The following is a 16,779-nucleotide window of genomic DNA, read 5'->3' as shown; positions in this document are numbered from 1 at the left end:
TAATACTCCAGTAGATACAGCCTTTTAGTACTTAAGTACAGTAGTGAAGTAGAACTTCGTTACTATACATCTCTGATGGAATGCTACTGGAAGGTGATGGCTTGTTAGCCTCAGAATCTCCCCATATAGTATAATAGCCAGGAGGTACGCTTTCTGGATGCTGGACGTTTGGGGAGGTGTCTGAGGGAGAAATGGAGGAGCAGCTCAGACTCTACTCCATCTGAGACGCCTCTTCCTTTTTTTTTTTAGGATGATCCCTTTAAAGGCGCTCCTTTAACCCGTGAATGCTAAAGGACTACTCCAGTACACCAAATATTTCAATACATTTGTTCACAGTATTCGACTCAAGCCATGCAGTCCACTCAACACCACTCTCATTTGTTTTTCATATGATGTACTTTGTTTTATTATGTTGTTATATTGCTGTAGCATCCACCTGTCAGTCACATGAAGAACAAACCAAAACAGCATTTTAAAGCTACCCATAAGTAAATAAAAGGGATAAAGGACTTTTGTTTTCTTTTGTTTAATGTCATAATCAAATGAAAAAAATATTCATTAATTTCTTACATTACTTTTTTAAATTCACTATTGTAAGTAAATTGTAACAGGTACAAATCCTGTAAAGTTGTAAAGTTGTTTTTGTGTGTGTGTGCTCTAATCCTTATCGGTAAACTCTGCCTAAACCCTGCCCACCAATACTGTTTGATGACAAGGTGTCAGGTAAAGTTTTCCTCCTGGGCTTAAAAAGCGAAAGCAAACACTCAGTATTACTCAGTGTTAAACTGAGCCAGCAAAGCCTCTCAGTTCTCAGTCTCAGGGATGGCAGTCCAAACCTCCAGCTGTTTTTCTTTGCTGCTTGTGATCTCAGTTTGTATTGTACTTTTTCTTTTATCATGGGGCCAATCATCAAGCAGCATCAGGTAAGTTGCATTTAGTCTAGAAAGACTTTAGGGGAAAGAAGAGAACTTATCTATTATTATATATTATATTTTTTTCATTAATAAGTTTCTAATCCTGTTAAATTGTCTTCAAAGAAATGTGTATCAGCACATTTCCAGGTATGGTTTTTCCATTTAAGTCATTTTGAAGTGTATCCTGCTAATTCTTCTATGTTGCATCTATTGCTCTTTGTCAAATTTCCACATCAGCTGGATTACTTTTCGACTCGCCCCTGTTGTGTTTACACATACAGCAAAAAAGCTGATTCCACAAAAACAAAGCTAAAACTGATTCAGATGAGACGCTCTACACTTGGCGCTATGGTTGAGACTCCCATACCCGTCCTCTCCAAAACCTCCTTCACGAAGCTTCCTCACTGGGATTTTGAGGATGTTTATAACCAGGATGTTCCACCCAGGCAGACAGTAAGCATGCTAGGACAAGATGGGACAGGAATATCATGACTGTTAACTTTGTGTGAGTGGGTTATTTGCACAGCCACGTGTTTGGGTGTCTTTGGTGTGACCTCCTTGGAAAAGTTATTACTGAAGCAATTGTATTTTTAAATTTACCTTTTTAACTTTGGCTTCTTGCCAATCTTATTGCCTGCTGTTTCTTCAGCTGTAAGAGATCCTTTATTAAATCACTGGTTACAGGGTGAAAATCATTTATGTTTTTTTTTATTTATTTAATAATTTATCCTACATCCTCAGACATGTGCCCAGTCTCTGCGAAACACTGAGGTTGAGAGCTTCAAGAAGGCTTTCCTCCCCAACATACGTTTGTTTCTGCACAAAGACAGTATCAACATGAGCGAGTGGAATCGGCTTTCACATTTTAACAATCCTTTTGGTTTTATGGAGTACAAGTATGATGGTAGGTGTTTCTCAAGTTTCAAATTAGTCATTATCATGGGCACAACAATTACAAGAAAGTTGAAAATGGAAATCTTAAATCTCAGGTTACTCCCAACAATGCTCTCTGTGTGAGACAGATGTGTGCCAAGAATGTATTTCATAATTGCTGTGTGTGGTGTGTTTGCTATGAACATTTATAGCACTTATGGTACTTCCTTCTCCTGGGTATTGCCACACTTCTGCTTCTGTTAAACACATTCACACAAACACATGTATTTTTTGGCTTTTTAGGGGCAGCTGAACAAGCTGAAACCACATCTGACATTATCCCCTCATAATGTTGTTAAAGCTACTTTTTTTTCACACGGGACACGAACAGCGGTCTCCTGGGAGAAGTCCTGTGTTTCTTTGACCCATCCCATGTGGATTTGGATTAAAAAAGCAGTTAGTAGTAGTCAGATAGTATTTGTGACATGTTGAAAACAAACATAATACAGGACAAAATATGTTTAGTGGTATGGGAATGTAATTTTTAGGAGACAGGACTACAGAGCAACATTAGTAGTCTGGAGTCGTGTTTGTAGACACCTGAAGAATTTCAGTCCAATATTCACTCGTCATTTAATACATTGTTACTATAAAAATATGACTTAAAGCTACTTCAAATATAACACAATTGCAACCACCTAGACATTAGCAATATGCTTGTGAGATTTGACTGCAGAAATTGTTCTGGTTGTCAACTGTTTTGCATTTTAAAACACATTATGTATTTTTTTTTTTTACTTGTTTTTGCAGATGTGATGGCTTCAGTAAAGTTGATCCCAAAGCCAAAAGAGCCACTGCTCCTTCCAAAAGCAGGTGGTGATGGGTGTGTGCGCTGTGCTGTGGTGGGCAATGCAGGGATCCTCAATGGCTCTAAAATGGGGAAAGAGATTGATGCTCATGATTACGTTTTTCGGTAAGAGAAACATTAATTTAGTTTGGATCCAAATGGTGGGCAACAGGGTTTAAAGGCAAGGCAATTTTATTTGTATAGCACATTTCAGCAGCGGTGCAATTCAAAGCAATTTGACAGGTAATTCATGGAAGATCATACATCCCTGTGTCAGTTTTGTCTCTTCTTTACATCTGTAAGCAGCACTAAATCATTACCTATATTTGCCAAGGCAATATTAAATTCTGGTAGGGATCCCGTGATTTGTGCATGGTGAGATGCCAATAAAAACCATCCTGGCAATTTGCAACAGTCTGTCCCAAAGCCTCACATCTTCTACTGTTAACTCAAATATTTACCAGGTATTTAAAACACTGGTGAGCAAATATTTAAAACTGTTTGCTTTATTTGTCAGTGTACTTATTATGGGAGTGCACTGAGTCACGACACTGAGCAGTAGTTTGTTTACATACTTCGCAGTAGTTTGTTTACATACTTCGGCTGACTAAAACAAACCACTCTCACACTGCAAAGGGTATAGGCGATCAGTCGGGGATGTCAAATGTGGATTTCAAGATTATGGTTATCAGCTTTGAGTTTGCTTAGCTTGCTTAGCAACAAGGAACCAGGATGTTGCTTTCCTTCACTCCTGTTCTAAAGAGCTTATAACATCAAGTGAACAACGACCTATTTAATGAAAGCCAGTTCTACCCACCCAGATGCTTTCTACACACGTCATAGTACAAAGTACATAGCTCCCACTACTACAGTCCTTTGGACTTTTAAAAATAGTTTTAATTGTTTTAATCAAACTGCTCAACTAATCACCAGAGCAAGACTTTAACCTCAAGCTTAAATTGATAAAGATTATAACAATTTAATGTCAATATACAAAATGATTTACCCACAAGCAAATACTGTACTGTAGGCTTATTTGGCAACATTTACAACCTTGAGTCTAGTGATAGATCCTTGTCAAGCTTCTTTCAAGCTCTGGTAATGTGAGTAAACAGCATGTTTTGGTTGATTGAGATAAAAGCTAATCTAGGATATTGTTTTAAATAATTTCTGTATTTGCTTTATGTTTGTGGCTGAAAACATCCTACCAGTCTGCACTAGGATTTTCCCGTATTATTAGGGCCCGAGCACGAAAGTGCAAGGCCCCAACGGTGCCCCAACGGTGCCTTGCACTGAAAGTGCGAAGCAACCTATTGTTTTTCGTCAGATTATTATTTTTCCGAGTCCTTTGTTGCATTTTTGAGGGCGTTAGCATGCACGAAAACTCACAAAAATTTGCACACCTGTCACAACTGGTGAAAATTGCAAAGTTCTGTAGTGCTTGGCCTCGGGTGTTGCCAGGGGGCTCCATAGCGCCCCCTAACGTGCGCCTTAATTCCGAAAAAAGTAAGAAATTAATATACCAACTTTTGAGGGAACATAGGTCTCATCTTGAACTCCATGGAGCTATTTTTAGAAAAAATTACAAAATTCAAAAATTTCCCAAATCTTCATTATACAAACACTTGTTTGAGGACTTTAGGATGCACAAAAACTCTCAAAATTTTGCAGCCATGTGCAGAATATTAAACTCTTTCATCTGAATACACATTTAGGCCTGGGAGTGGTTTGGTTGCTCTATAGCGCCCCCTAATTGGTTTTAGCCCTTGGGCACATTTTTTACGGCCTCAATATATACGAAAACTCACAAAGATTGGCTCCAACATAAACACCTGGGAGCTTTGTGAGACTGTACAGCGATTTGGTCCATACCTGTAAGCGGGCTCCATAGCGCCCCCTAAGGCGTGGAATGTCTTAACTTGGACATAGTTGCTCCGATCTTCACCAGATTTAATACCCATATTGCTCTAATCATTGCAGACATATTTCCCATTTACCTTCATTAGCTCCGCCCAACCGGAAGGCGGCCATTTTTAATTATGAATTTTTCAGGTGTTTTACATTCTTTCGAACTCGTCCTAGGCCGTGATTTCAATCTTCTTGAATCTTTGCAGGTAGTATCTGTTGACCCTCATGACGAAAATTTATCCAGAGAATTTTGATAGTTGAAAAAATGTGCAAGTTATAGCAACTTCCTTTCTAAACAGGAAGTTGCGTTATCTTGGCAACAATTATTCTGATTGCTCCGACACTTGACAAAGTTGTTCCTCATGGCTGGTTCAGCATGTGTGCCAAAGTTGGCGGCAATCGGCCATTAGATGCCGCTGTTTACATTTTTTTTAATTAATCAGCAAAATATTGATCTATGGGAAACATACTCTGTCTAACTACTCCTTGGGCGTGAGTCCGATCGGCACAAAAACTTGCATATAGACTTGGAGGACCCTTATGACAAAAGTTATCAAAAGAATATTGATAGCTAACACAATGCGCAAGTTACAGAGGACCAACTTCCTGTAGGTGTGTGTCGAAACAGGAACTGTTGTATCTTGCACATGGCTATTCTGATGGACACAAAACTTAAGACAGTTATTCCTCATGTGCCAATGAGGCTGTGTGCCAAATATGGTGTCAATCGGCCTTTCGATGGCGCTATTTTAATTTTTTTAATTAATTAGCAAATTCGCTTTATGCGAAACCTACTTTTTTTAACGCCTCGTAGAGCGTGAGTCCCATCTGCACAAAAATGTACGCGTAGACTCTGTGGAACCTCATGACAAAAAGTTATCAAAAGAATTTTGATAGCTAACACAATGCGCAAGTTAGAGAGGACCAACTTCCTGAAGGGGGCTGTCGAAACAGGTAGTTGCATATCTTACCAAGATTTATTCCAAATGACACCAAACATGACACAGTTGTTTAGCATAGGCGCTTGAGCATCCATGCCAAATTAAGAGTGAATAGGCCATTAGGTGACGCTGTTAGAATTTTGGTTATTAAAACTTACTAATAACTAGGTTATTATGCAGTTACATCTATTGCCACTAGATGGTGCTCTAAGACCACAAATGAACCTAACAGCAACATACAGGTACAATAGTCATGTGATAGACCAACGGTGCGAATGGCACGGTGAAATGCACTTCAACAATTAAACCAGCAACGCCATCGCGAGTGCAGTAGCTGATCTAATCCTCAGCAGGATTGTAATTAACTAATGTACAACACTGTGCTAACATACATCCATGAATCAAAGTGTTAACTATTGTTTCTGAATGATATATTTGCAGTAAGTTCCTAGCATTACAGTAGACATAAGCATGCAATCCTGAACTATAATAAAGAAAAAACTGTCATGTTAATTACACAAACAAAGATACATGCAACACCAGCATGGACATAAAATTGTGCACTGACATTCTCAATAACGCACACGGCAACACAACAGAATGCTATACAAGTAACGTGCAACTTTAGGAGCAGCTGTACTCATGTCTGCAGCGAACTACAAAAGGAAATGGCGAAGTTGCACATGTGCGCAAATGCGTGAGTCCAAGGAGTGACGTCAACTCAGTCCAGCAGGGAGTTTTCCACAGGTTGTATCTTGGCAAAAGTCATTCCGATTTACATGAAACTTAGAATGTGTGGTCTACATGTGATGTTGCCCCCCGATGCAAGAAGCGAGGGCCCGTCATCGCTGCTTGCAGCTTTAATGTTTTATTTATTTTATGCTCTACATTTAAAAGTCCTGTAGACTTTATTATCAAACTTATAAAAACAATTAGGAAATTGGATATTATTTGTAGCCACATTGCCCAGTTCTATAGTTTGACATTTTGAGGAACATTGTATCTTGTTTGTTTAATCTGTACAGAAACTCTTTATGAGAAAAAAGTGTAAAATCCACACGTTAATTCTCTGTCAATGTGAGGTTCAACAAGAAAGTTAAAACCATGTATGTGTACAGGAGTGTTTTGGTCTGGATGGAGAAAATGCAGTGAATTGCCCTTTTGTCAGTTTATCATTATGTAAAAAATAAAGGTTTCACACATTTTAGAGTGGTTTTAAGCAGCATTAAGGCATTGACTACAATGTCTAACATCTTTTTACCACTATAGGTGGTGCAAAAACTGAGAATTGGTCGCTTAAATTGTTATTTAAGTTTCCCTTAACTTTGGCAGAAGATGTGAATAATAACTTCAGCGTCATAACTAACAATTTGATTAGGACTATTTATTTGTACTTGTTAGTGCAACAAAGTTAATTCAACCTACAAAACACATGGTCGGGAAAGAAAGATAAATTCCAGTTAAAAAGAGACATCATCGGCCCTTTGAAGGTAGTAAAATGTTTTTGTATATGATTGCAGCAAGCTATACGGAGACGTAATACAACTATATTCAAACATGTATTGTTGCAACACTGGATTGGGTGTGTAGAATATTAATAAATCCTTTTAGTGGGGTCAGCACCGTCAGACCTACAGAAATCACTGTCACCACTGCTCGCAACAGTAGCAGGAATCATATCAGAACATAATGGCAGATGTTTAGCCAATGAACTTAAACTAACGTTTATTTATTTATTTTAGATATTTGTGTGGAATTTTAGGCCTTTAGTTTTGTCAGGACAGCTTAGACATGAAAAGGAAGAGAGAGGGGGAATGACATGGAGCCCAGTATGAACTACTCAAAAGCACTTCTGCTTGACAGAGCAAGATACATTAAACAAACTGAGCCGTATTGGGTCAGATTGTCCGTACATTATAAGTGACTGGACAAACGACCCAATGGAATGGCCAGAGGTGTCGTTTCCCGATATTTTTTGTTAACGTTGGCTACCTGCTTCAGTCTCCAGATAAGAGACAGCTAACGTTAACTGTTAGCTAATCTTAAATGATTCAATCTTATCAGTAACGTTATCCCAGGGTCCTCATCTATTGTTGGCCCATGTTCATTAAAGCTATGATATTAAAGACTATGTCTTAGCATTTTAAATGAATAAATTCCATGTAACTCTTACAGTTTTGACTGTAGCAGCGATGTTAGTAGCATTAACACCAGCTCCGTCTGTCTATTCGGCAGTATATAAAACCTAAGATCAGGATTTTTTTAACTTATTAGAGGCGCAGAACTAGCCTGACATGGTCATACTCAGATTCTAGTCAGAATGTGAACTTCCCGACCTCGAATGTTGTGGGCGGGGCTAAGTTCGTCTGGCATCCAGGCTAGCGCAGAATACCACACAGTAACTTTTCAGCATTGTACCAAACAAAAAAACAATCGTAAATATGACAGAGTAAAGATTAACCGCTAACAAGGTCTATGCTCATTCATTCAATTGTTTTGTTTTTATTGGGCATTCCCTACTGGGAACTTGTGGATAGGGGCCCCTGAAGTGTTTAACCAGCTAGAATATTCGTTCTGAGAATGTAATCATGCACTGTTCTTGTAATGTTTTTAGTGGGAAGTTTTCTTTTGGTTCCCAGAATGTTTTTTTTTAAAGGTAGGATAACATTCTATAAAAACATTCTACAAATGTTTGGTGATAACGCCGCCTTCACACTGGCTGTTGAAATCAGCTCCATAAAACGCAATACGCCCCAGACACCACTGAAAAGCTTCGGAAGCGATCCACAAAAATGGCAGAGAGACTAGAACGAGTGATAAGTGTCTGAATGTACGATTCTCTCTGACCTCTTTTATACAGATAAATAGAAAGGCTGCTGCGTGGAAAAAAGTTGCCCAGGACGTTGACATGTCACGTCGGTTAAATGTGATATAGCGGTATAATGTCAATAGTTTGATGTCTGTTGCTAGCTAACCAATTAGCATTAGCAGGTTTGTTTATCAGTACCATAGCAACGCTAACTTCCGCTGGAATTGTCGGATAGGAATCGTCCGTAGCCTTTCGCAAGAGTTAAATTTTTTGAACGCATCCGGATAACCAACTGACACGATTTTTTTCGCACTACACTCGTTCGGACCTGGTTTGGACACGTTCGCATGCGGTCTGCGAATCTCCATAGGAAATGAATGACTTCCGGTCGTTTCGAAGCCGTATCGGAGCTGATTTCAACTGCCAGTGTGAAGGCGGCGTTACAAAGAGTATAGAAGTACCAAGAGGCGAAACTCTATAGAACAGGGGTCTCAAACTCAATTTACCTGGGGGCCGCTGGAGGCAGAGTCTGGGTGAGGCTGGGCCGCATCAGGTTTTCCACAAGAAAAGCTTTGTTAAAAAAATTCCAATCTTCTCAAATCTCTTTATTTTTATTATTTATATTCTTTTATCCTGCCGCGTACGCATCACTTTGATTTATATTGTCAGAGAGAGAGACCTCATATTAACTCTCTAAGTCCCATTGACGTGTGTGTATAAATATATATATATATATATATATATATATATATATATATATATATATATATATATATATATATATATATATATATATATATATATATATATACTTTCTGGAGAGTTTTGTGCAAAGAAATGGAAAAATTGAGTCTTACATGATATGTGCAAAACTGCCAGGTTAAGAGCCTATACTCTGCATTGTTGTAGTATCAACAGGTATTAGGACATTTAGCATTTACATTACTGTTAATCAGTCATCCCTTGATTACACATGGTATTACCTTGTTATGATATAAGAAGTGACCCATACAATGTGCCAAACATAATGTGCCACATGAAGAGACATGACAGAGCATGACAGTAGCATGGCAACAGCTGAGAAGATTTGGGTCTGTGGTGATCAGGTCCACCTCACACAAACTTCTTCTCCCATTCTCTCTCTTTACCACCACACACACACACACACACACACACACACACACACACACACACACACACACACACACACACACACACACACACCGCACGCAGTGGCCGGCTCTCAAATAACATATCCCACAAATCCCAATTTAACCCCTTATATATATATATATATATATATATATATATATATATATATATATATATATATATATATATATATATATATATATTTATACACACACACACGTCAATGGCACTTAGAGAGTTAATATGAGGTCTCTCTCTCTGACAAAATAAATCAAAGTGATGCATACGCGGCAGGATAAGAGATAATAAATAATAAAAATAAAGAGATTTGAGAAGATTGGAATTTTTTTAACAAAGCTTTTCTTGTGGAAAACCTGATGCGGCCCAGCCTCACCCAGACTCTGCCTCCAGCGGCCCCCAGGTAAATTGAGTTTGAGACCCCTGCTTTAGAACTTTCCATTGCAAGCTGCAGCTCGGTCTGTCACTACCCGATGTGAGTAGAGTGCCGAGTCGCGCATGCTCCGATTTAAACGGTTTACGGCATAACGTGTCATACTGAAATTGTGAAATCCGTAAAATAATAAACTTTTCTCTTTACATGCAATAACAGAAGATGGAAATCATTTCAAAAATGTTGTAGCTATATTAGATTTTTTGATTGCAAACGTTAGCTCAAAACGCCATTCAAGTGACAGCCTTTGTTGTGTTTGATTGCTAACTTGTAGCTAACATTGGCTCAAAGCATCTAGTAGGCTACTTGATTGCAAACGTTAGTTCAAAACGCCGTTAGCATCTTAGCTAGCAGTCATTTCAAAAACGTTTTAGCTATCTATGATTGTTTGATTGCTAACGTTAGCTCAAAACCATAGACAGTATATTGCAGGCTACTTGTCGCAAAGTGACGCATGCGCAACTCACATATGCACTCGACTCGAAGTCACCTCCCACATCGGGTAGTGACACGGTCATTGGTGCGTTTGGTTCTAAAGAGTGCAGCTCCACCATCTTGGACTGAACGCAACACAATGTTCTATTGAGTTTCGCCTCTTCAAAAAACAATAAAGTTCATGCTACATGCTTCTCTGTTCACAACACTGCCTGTCTAATGCTTTTTGAAAACTTAGGCTTTATTCTTCATAAAACGTGTCAGACACCATCACTTTTTTTTTTGTATACATTTGTATTAATTTACATTAGTAAACTACAGACAGCATCTTTCAAAACATGACCTGCGCGAAAGAGAAGAAAAAAATTAATGCGTCATTGTACCCAGCACTTCTGAAAATGCACTTCCGAATGCGTCTCTGTCCCCAGCACATTTCAAACCAAACTGACGCCCATGCCCAGGATGGCTGGCTGACACCAGACCCTTCTCAGTTGTAACAGAGAGTGGGTCTGGGCAAGCTTCATTCACAGCCCATTTCCAAAGGAGCGTCACCAACGGACGCCGCTCAAATGCCTCTGGGCGCAATTGGATAGTTCTTCAACCAATCAGACCAACGATCCGGGTGACGTAGCAGCGACAGCGGCATCAACGGGTCGCTGCGCTTCGGTGGCTGTTATGTTGAATGTAAACAAAAAGTTACTTGCCTTTGCTGTGCTATCGTCATCGTGTAAAGCCCGCCTCAACAGTTGTAATTGGTGCCTCGATTTGGACAAATTAGAAATGGCCTTGAATGGGCTCTTGGCCAGACTGACTTGCAGAGCAAATCTAAAATTTTCCGGAAGTTTGTCAGGGTTTTCCCAGGCTACAGGATGGCTGTATCATCGGAAAAATTGTTAGTAGTGCTGCATACATTCATTAGTGTACAGGGTGAACAGGGACGAGTGATCTGATGCAGTGATTAAAGCGTTGACATTCATCAAATGGGGTACCAGGCAGGTGCCAATTCATCTGCACGTTTTTAATAGAAAAGCTTTGTTGTCATTGATTTGCTTTTGTTTAATTGTTTAATTTAATTTACAAAGGCCACTCTCACATTTGGATCTGTATGCATACCTGTCAAGTATCCCGTTTTGGCCGGGAAAGTCCCGTATTTTACCCTTCTTTCCCGCTGTCCTCCCGTATTAGTATTTTCCCGTAAATCTTCTGTATTTTAACCTGCGTTATTAAAAAATAATAATACCCCGGGCCCAAGCGGAATAAAAAAAACAAAAAAACATTCCCAATCTGAGCTCTGTCACTAGCCTCACGATAACTGCCACCTGCAGTAGCCTACTAAAGGTACTGTAGGTGGCTGTTGTCACGCGAGGTTAGTGTGTGAGGTCAGATGATGAGTGACAACCATAGACTGTAACAGTCTATGGTGACAACGCGGGGAAAAAAAAGAAAAAAAAACAGAGACGGATGATGGACGCTACGACAAAGACGGTGCGCTGCCAAAACTTATGAAGGCTTTACTATGCATTCCCCATAGCAATGCAAGTTGAGAAAGGGTGTTTAGCATTCTTCTTACAGAGAATAGGATGACGTTAGACAACAGAACTGTTTGCGCTCTATTCTCATGTAAAATGAACCACTCTAGCCCCGCACACAAATACACTCCTTCCAAAACAGTCTTAAAGAATGCACAGTCTGCAACAAATTTGTACAATAACACACTAAAGAAAAGTTACGTGAAATTAAAAGAAAAACTGTAAAAGAAAAGCAATATGAAATGAAAAGAATGTGTGGAATGAAAATAAAATGTAGGCTAAATGTAAAGACAAGCAATGTAATAAATTGTAAATGTTTTCAGCATTCTGCATCAAGTGGTGATTTTAGCTTTCTTGTACACCCGTCTTAAAATGTAAGGGATACTGGAGCTTGGTTGGGGTGGTGGGACTGCTCGAGGTGGGCACCGGAAAATTTCCCTTGTTTTCAAATCCAAAACTTGACAGTTATGTCTGTATGTGCGGCAGGATGAATGGTGCAATCACCAAAGGTTACGAGGAAGACGTAGGAAACAGAACATCGGTGTACATTCACACGGCCCACTCCATCACATCTGCGCTGTATTTCTTCAAGAAGTTTGGATATACTAATGTCCCTCATGATGAGGTACTCAAACTTTTATGTTATGTGTAATATCATATCATAACGGTTTATACCCCACACATACACACTTATCTGTCATCCTCTTCTTTTTGACAGGGTATAAAATACGTGATGGTTCCTGAGGGGATGAGGGATTTCAATTGGCTCGAGGGACTTCTCAAAGGAGAAAGAATCACTGCTGACCTATATGAAAACATAAGGTGAATATCAACTCTTATCACAACAACTTAGAAGAGGGTAACATACACACACAAACACAAAAACACAGTATATCCAGTGCTGGCACATATTGGACTGGGCTTGAAGATGTGTCACCAGGTCACCATGTTTATGGAAAGAGTCTCATATCTGAGGCAGGTAAACATTTATTTTGAAAGTAATTTTACTCACAAGTTCCTAAATTAGTGAAAGAACGCAATCAGGCATCAGTTAGTACATTTTATGGAGGTAACAAGTAATGTTAAACACAATATACACTATACGCTCCATTGTGGCTCAGGCAGAAAGTCACCAAACTCCCTTTCAAAAATGGGCAAATTTAATCTGCCAATCCAGGAGCAACACTCATTACCAAGAGCAAAATGTAACTTGAGGTGCCTTCCTGCTCCAATTTTGCCTCAGTTTCCAGCAGAGAGAATTAACTGCATTGTACAGACAAGAACGCTAGCTTTGCATCATTCCGTCATGTGTTTTAACCCTGTAGGCCATGGACGTACTATGCTGGGCAGTACAATGAGACCCGCTTCTATGTTCTGCACCAGGACTTCCTCAGATACATTCGAAACAGGTCACCTCTGCTCACAATCATACCAAAATATTTTACTTTGAATGGTTTATAATTACAATGATTTTTAATGTATGTTCACTTGACACTGTTCATTGCCCACAGGTTCTTAAAGTCTCCTAATCTAAATGCTTCATACTGGGCAATAGTCAGACCAAGCAATGGGGCATTCACTCTCTTCCTGGCTCTGCATACCTGCGACACTGTAAGTTATTAAACATGTCCATATGCCATCTATAGCTACTGTTAGTGAGTTCTATCTGCTGATTGGCAGATTACATTTGGACAGAGCCAAACAAGTGTTTTCCCTCGTTTCCAGTATTTATGCTAAGCAAAGCGACCCATATGCTGGCTGTAGCTTCCAATTTTCCAGACAGACAAGAGAGTAGTATCGATCTTCTCATTCAACTCTTGGCAAGAATATGAATGAGCATATTTCTCAAACTGTCAAATTGTTCTTTTAACAAATCATTTAGTCCCTGTTCTCTGTTTTTGTTGTTCTCAGGTGAATGCATATGGATTCATGACTGAGGACTACAAGAAATACTCAACTTACTACTTTGAGAAAAATATTAAAACCCCTGTCATTCTCTACGCCAACCATGACTATATCCTGGAGAAAAACATGTGGAAAAAACTGCATGACAGCAAAATAATTAAGCTTTATCAAAGAACAGAGTCAGAAACAGGGACGAAAAAGCCAAAACAACACTGAAACACTGAGAATGGAAGTAATGGCATCAAGAATGTAGGTCATTTTGTTTTAAATTCAGGAGGAATGCAGTTCAGGAGAAAATATTGCACTTTTTACCTCACTATCTTTTTACTTACTTATTGTGATTTATCATGCAAATATCAGCTTTTAAAATATGCATTGTTACAGATTAAACTATGAAACAAGATATGAAGTAGTTCAAACTAACCCTATCTCGACCATCTACATAATTTAAATGCTGCTTACATGTTAATGACACATACACACACACACACATGCACACACACACGTGCACCCACGCGCACACGCATGCACGATTTATATATATAAAATCAAGTCATATTTTAATAGTACCTCAGGTAAATTTTTAAATCTGACAATATTTCAATACTGTGACTGAAGTAAGATTTAAAATGTGACATAACGTCACAATGATTACAGTTTTTTTTACAATCACTTTGCTACTAATTTCACAACCTTGATGTCATTTTTCAAAACTCTAGACACAAAACTCAAAACGGTCATCACTTGTAACACAGGCTGTCCAATGTTCAAAACATTGCATTGTGCATTCATATCTTTAAATAAATCTTGCACTTGCACAATCATTGATTTCAAAAAACTAATTTATTGTGAAATACCATTGAAACATTACTTTAGATCACCCACACGCAAGCTACCGATTTCACTGTGTCATTGTTTGTACAATCATTAAATATTGTAGTACAAAATAGGTGAGACATGTTTCATTATGGTACTCCATGTAAATACATCCCTGAAAAAAGTACTGCAGTAGTAGAGAGAATACTACTGACACATTGGAATCATTGAACAAAATCTGAAATATACTGATGAAAAACAATACAGTACAATCACAACATAGGTTGATTTGAATCAAAGCGAAATAATTAGCTAGGAAATAGAAAAGAAAAGACTGTAGTACTGTTACTGTAAACATCAAATGCAGTGTTCCTCAACTTGCTTGTAATTTAATAAGCAAAACAAAGGAGTGATTATTGTATTCTACATCTTCATCAACTCTGTCTTGTGGATTTGGCCACAGGTTCTCATCTACATCACAATGGATGTTTTCATTAGCCAAACATCTTGGAAAAAACCTTCGGGCATGGTTGACCTATATATGATATATATATATATACATACTTTATATATTATATAATTGGACAAGCAATTCCAAGGGCCTGCATGCATACACTGCAGAACTGTCAATACTGTAAATAGTCTGAAAAGGTGGTACATGGGACCATAGAAACAGTGTCTGGTAAACAGTAGTACATTACAGTTAAGAAGGATGATGAAGTATTACATCCATAGATAATGTAGTCTAATTGGTTCATGCTCCACGCTAATTGGTGACAATGAATCTCGTTATCTTGAAACTTTCATGATCTAAACATGGAATATTGTTTGTCTGTTTCCATACAACTATGCATTAAGAGTAACGCAACAGTTACTTATCATTTTGAGTAGTTGTATGGATTGATAGTTAGATGATTGTAATGGAATGAATAGACAATCATCTGAAATGTAATGTGTGAATTGCTTTTTGAAATACTAGTACTTTGATGTTAAGTTGTGTCATATTGAACCGGTGATCTTTGTTAAATGAACAAATGATCTCAGGTTTATGTGTATTCTATCCAAGCAATTGAAAGACGTGTTAGAGTTTTTAAAAAATGTGCATTTTGATCATTGGTTTTGTGTCTAGAGTTTTGAAAAATGACGTCAAGGTTCTGAAATTAGTGCCAAAGTGATTGTAAAAAACTGTAAGTTGTTTACTGGCTGACTGATAGCGGACCTGTTTGCCTTGTATTTAATGTATTTAATGTGGCTGTAAATGGACCAATAATTAAAAAATTTTTTTTTAATATTAGACACTTTGTTCAAGAATGAAGACTCTTGCAGTCATTCAGAAAACATTTCTCTTCAAAATGCAAAACACTATCTGAAATTGGCAACACAACTACAAACATGATCACCTTGTGTGCTGCCATGAGTCTGCAAGGAGTTCTCCATCACCATGCCACTCTAGATCCTTACAATACTGCATACATAATTAAACTTCCAGATGCACAACATCATGCAGTTGTACAGGACGGACCACAGCAGCCCAGGTTTGTTGTCACCTGGGATAAAGTTAGTTTCCAGCGGGCTGCTCTGGTCCGGGACTGGTTCACCAACCACAATACTCTAACCTCACAGTTTTTCTGCACAGGTATAATGATTAAGAAATTAGGTTGGAGCTGCACAACGACAGAAATAAATACAGATATATAGAGAAAGTAAAACATAAATAATAAGAGGTATATCAAACAAAAATAGATTTGTAGAAAAAAACATTTACAAAATAAATTAAAAGTATGACCAAAGAGCTGCTCATTTCAAGCTTCCGGTGCTGTTGTTGCACCATGTGTGTAGAAAATGTAATCAGGCTTCTACATCAGCGACAGCAGCTGACACATCATCTTCCTCTGCCCCGTTTGACCTTAAAGCCTACCTTCATATTGGAAAAACACAAACAAAGACTATATAACAACACTTTTTTATTTTTAACTGAACGCTTTAACATTTGAACTTTGAATTTGTTCTGATACATTTTAACTGATTTTTAGGCCTAGTGAGCTTTAGAAGAGCTTGTGGGTGGATTTTGTTTGGACAAAGCCAGGCTAGCTGTTTCCCCCTGCTTCCAGTTTTGTGCTAAGCTAAGCTAAGCAGCTGTTGGCTGTAGCTTCATATTTACCAGGAAGTGGTATCTTCTCATCTAACGCTCAGTAAGAA

The 16,779-nt window shown here is 38.4% G+C and overlaps 1 protein-coding gene across 2 annotated transcripts; it reads left to right on the top strand.

Annotated features, from left to right (window-relative positions):
- The first annotated feature begins 877 nt into the window (after positions 1–877).
- On the top strand, positions 878–14,513 carry LOC120551222 (alpha-N-acetylgalactosaminide alpha-2,6-sialyltransferase 2-like). Of its 2 annotated transcripts, XM_039788479.1 has the most exons (8): positions 1,248–1,367; positions 1,656–1,818; positions 2,598–2,760; positions 12,346–12,484; positions 12,578–12,681; positions 13,185–13,268; positions 13,371–13,470; positions 13,771–14,513. In XM_039788479.1, exons 1-8 carry the CDS (start codon positions 1,263–1,265, stop codon positions 13,978–13,980), a joined length of 1,068 nt encoding a protein of 355 aa, XP_039644413.1. In that variant the 5' UTR covers positions 1,248–1,262; the 3' UTR covers positions 13,981–14,513. The 2 variants fall into 2 exon arrangements, with proteins under 2 accessions (XP_039644414.1, XP_039644413.1); XM_039788480.1 differs by lacking the exons at positions 1,248–1,367; positions 1,656–1,818 and adding an exon at positions 878–923.
- The last annotated feature ends 2,266 nt before the right edge of the window (positions 14,514–16,779 follow it).

This window comes from Perca fluviatilis, chromosome 21 (genome assembly GCF_010015445.1).
Source record: "Perca fluviatilis chromosome 21, GENO_Pfluv_1.0, whole genome shotgun sequence".
Classification (NCBI taxonomy): domain Eukaryota; kingdom Metazoa; phylum Chordata; class Actinopteri; order Perciformes; family Percidae; genus Perca; species Perca fluviatilis.
Note: the sequence above shows the minus strand (reverse complement) of the source record. Positions and strands in the feature narration are given on the sequence as shown.